Source organism: Callorhinchus milii, unplaced genomic scaffold (assembly GCF_018977255.1).
Source record: "Callorhinchus milii isolate IMCB2004 unplaced genomic scaffold, IMCB_Cmil_1.0 Scaffold22, whole genome shotgun sequence".
In the NCBI taxonomy this organism is placed as follows: domain Eukaryota; kingdom Metazoa; phylum Chordata; class Chondrichthyes; order Chimaeriformes; family Callorhinchidae; genus Callorhinchus; species Callorhinchus milii.
The window spans coordinates 8,481,554-8,484,478 of NW_024704763.1; the positions used below are offsets into that span (position 1 = coordinate 8,481,554).

The window sequence follows — 2,925 nt, forward strand, 5'->3', positions numbered from 1 at the left end:
ATTGTTCAGTTGTCTCAAAGCTCTTCAGAGTATATTGGAAGTGGATTGACTATGTATTTTGTGGGAGAAAAAAAGTCGTGGATTGAATAGCCAAATTTTCTTTGAGGGATCATTACCTGCGGAAAGTGAACTGCCAATTGACTAACAACAATTGTTTACAGTTGTCTGTTGAAGTTAGGAAAGTCTTGTATAACCTGTTACAGTTCACAGTATGTTTTACACTTAACTATAGATGTGTAAAATGTCTGCTTGTTGTCCACTGTGGCTGACTTTAGCATAGCCTCTTTCAACCTGGTGCTTTTCCAATGAATGTTCCCTGGCTGCCATGATTACACAGGTCCAAGTGAACAGAAACTCCTATGACAGCTCATTTGCAGTGAATTTAGAGAGTTTTTGACACATTTTATTCAGAGAGGAAAAGAACAGATTTGTAAATAATGAACGAGGGAAACAAGTAGCTTTCATTTTTGTTTGCTGGTGAGTGGTTCAAATCCTTACAAGATCATTCTAGTTTATTAACATTGAAATTTAACATTGACATAGGAACAGGAGTAAGCCATTCAGTCCCTTGAACTTGTTCCACCATTCTATTAAGCCAAGACTGATCTGCATCTCAACTCAATTCAAATCAAAAAATCAACAACCTGTTTCTTGAAATAAACGAGGGAAAATTCTCAGCTGTAAAAAAATAAAAACCGACCTGTGCTGGGATTTTGGAGGTCAGCTAAGAGCGTATATGATTATAATAATAATACTTTGAACTGCAAACTTTTCACACGAGTCCGCTAAATTTATTCTACAAGAATCCAATTAAAGTGCAGATATCATGAAGGATCTTTATTCAAAATACTAACGCGTCAGATTATATTTTAAAATGTGAAATTAAACCTTAGTTAAGCGCTGGATTGCTGACGAAAATTGCTGCATTCGCCAAATTCCAATATGCGAAATGTGTACACGTACATTTTCTAGGATTGTACAGGATGTTCACAAAGTCCTGTTACCCCCCATGTTTTTTCTTACAATGAATGTTTATTTCAGTGGCAGATGAGTCGAGTGTAGCAATGTCTGATCCCTCCTCACTGACTCCATGTTACGGAAGATTTGGTACCAAAGATGACAACAGATCATTATCTGCCATGAAAATGCTGGCGCTCACCCACACACACACACACCCATTCTCTGGACGGCTAAATACAGTTAAACACTTGTACTGAATACAATGGAGTAACTTCTAAATACAATTATCATCATTCTTACACATTTCATCTATTGGTCAGTGCTCTGTAGAGAAAAAAAACACATTGGGGTGGTGGAGTGGGGAACAGGACTTTGTGGACACCCTGTACAAACTTTCACACCTCACTGATGGTAAGCTCTCAACATGTGGACACCCAAACACATTAACATTTTGTCCGTTAGTGATGGAGGAAGTCAAATCTCGGTTGAGATCCACCTGGTCCATGGGAGCTTTAATACAGTGAAAGTCACAATTCGGAATTACAAACGGGGAAGGGAGGAGTTGGGGACGGTGGAAGCAATCACAAAGCCACTGGGCACGCTGGAAGGATTTACACTCGGGAATGGGTTTGGAAAGGGGTTTGAGTGTTCGAGGCCCCTGTGGAGTTCCGGAAGCAGTGTGGTAAATCCCGGGCTGGTCGCTATGTTGAGTTCCAGGGTTTTCTGAGCTCAGTGAGGGATGGGCGTGATCCTCATGCCCTGGGAGGCGATGGCATAACTGACCATGGGGGTGGTGGTGTGGCTCATGGTGATGCCGGCGATGGGCTGCGAGATGGTGACGGCCACTGGGGTGACGGACACCGTGACGGGCGCCATGGAGACGGTGGGTGCCAGACCTTGAGCCAGGGTCTGCGCCAGGGCCGCGGGGAGCGACGACATGTCGGGGTTGGCGGGGGGCACGGCGGGCGAGGCCGAGGCCACCAGCTCTTGCTGGGAGATGGCTCGCGGCTGGAGGCCCTGGGCCCCCAGGGCCGTGTGCGTCTGCACGATGCTGTGGTTGTAGTTGGTGACGGTGCCCACGGTGGGTGGGTCGGCTGGACCCGAGGTCAGCGTCACCACCTTGGTCTGGTTGCGGAACTGAGCGTTCTGCTCCAGGAGGATCTCGTTGGTGGCCATCAGGTTGGACGCCTGCTTCTTCAGCTCCTCAATGCGGTTCCTCAGCATCAGATTCTCCTCCTCCAGGAACCTCCAGTCCGCCAGGTAAGGACGTGGCATCCCGTAGTCGTACGCCTCGAAGCGCATGCTCTCCACCCGCCTCCGCTTCAGGATGTGGGCGTACTCCTCGTACCGCTCGCTCTCGTACAGGTCGCTGTGCGGGTCGTAGCGACGCACCGAGGGGGAGTAGACCTGGTCCCACGACAAGCAGGTCGCGCTCTCGTGCTCGTGGCGGAACTTGCACTTGGATCCTCTCTGGCACTCGCCCTTCGAATGGTCCCAGCAGACGGGAATCCCCACTTTGCTGACGAGCCGGTCGTCGGAGGAAGAGGAGGAGGAGGGGGAGGAGGAGGTCTCGGACGCACCGTTGACCTCCGGGTGGTGGAACTTGCAGCGTTTCCCGCGCTTGCACACATTGCGCAGGAAGTCTCGGCAGATGTCGCCGGAGCCCGGGCCGGTTTCGTCCCCGCCGCCACTGCTCGCCGCGTTATCCTTTTCCGGCATTTTTCCAGTCAGTTGGCAACGAGAGTTCAATCCTCGTCGCTTGACCTCAAGTAAGGTTGGAAGGTCAACAGCTGGAAGAGATAAAAAAAAATCATAGATGTCGAGAGACGCGATAAGAGGCAAAGCTGTTCACCCCCCGCGAGACGGTTCCCCAATTTAATGATCGCAGTGAGTGACGAGGCCCTTATCACAGCCTCAAGACGTTTCAAAGAGGTCGAAAGGATTTACTGTAAAGTGCAGCAACTG

General features: G+C 49.2%; 1 protein-coding gene across 1 annotated transcript; it reads right to left on the reverse strand.

Moving 5' to 3' along the window:
• Positions 1–1,208: 1,208 nt before the first annotated feature.
• On the reverse strand, positions 1,209–2,746 carry LOC103189151 (zinc finger CCCH domain-containing protein 10-like). Its single transcript, XM_042343014.1, has one exon. It carries the CDS (start codon positions 2,677–2,679, stop codon positions 1,690–1,692), a length of 990 nt encoding a protein of 329 aa, XP_042198948.1. The 5' UTR covers positions 2,680–2,746; the 3' UTR covers positions 1,209–1,689.
• Positions 2,747–2,925: the final 179 nt, after the last annotated feature.

Bases quoted from the DNA above. Each gene is read 5' to 3' on its own strand.
- LOC103189151 (XM_042343014.1), bottom strand. From the start codon at position 2,679: ATGCCGGAAAAGGATAACGCGGCGAGCAGTGGCGGCGGGGACGAAACC.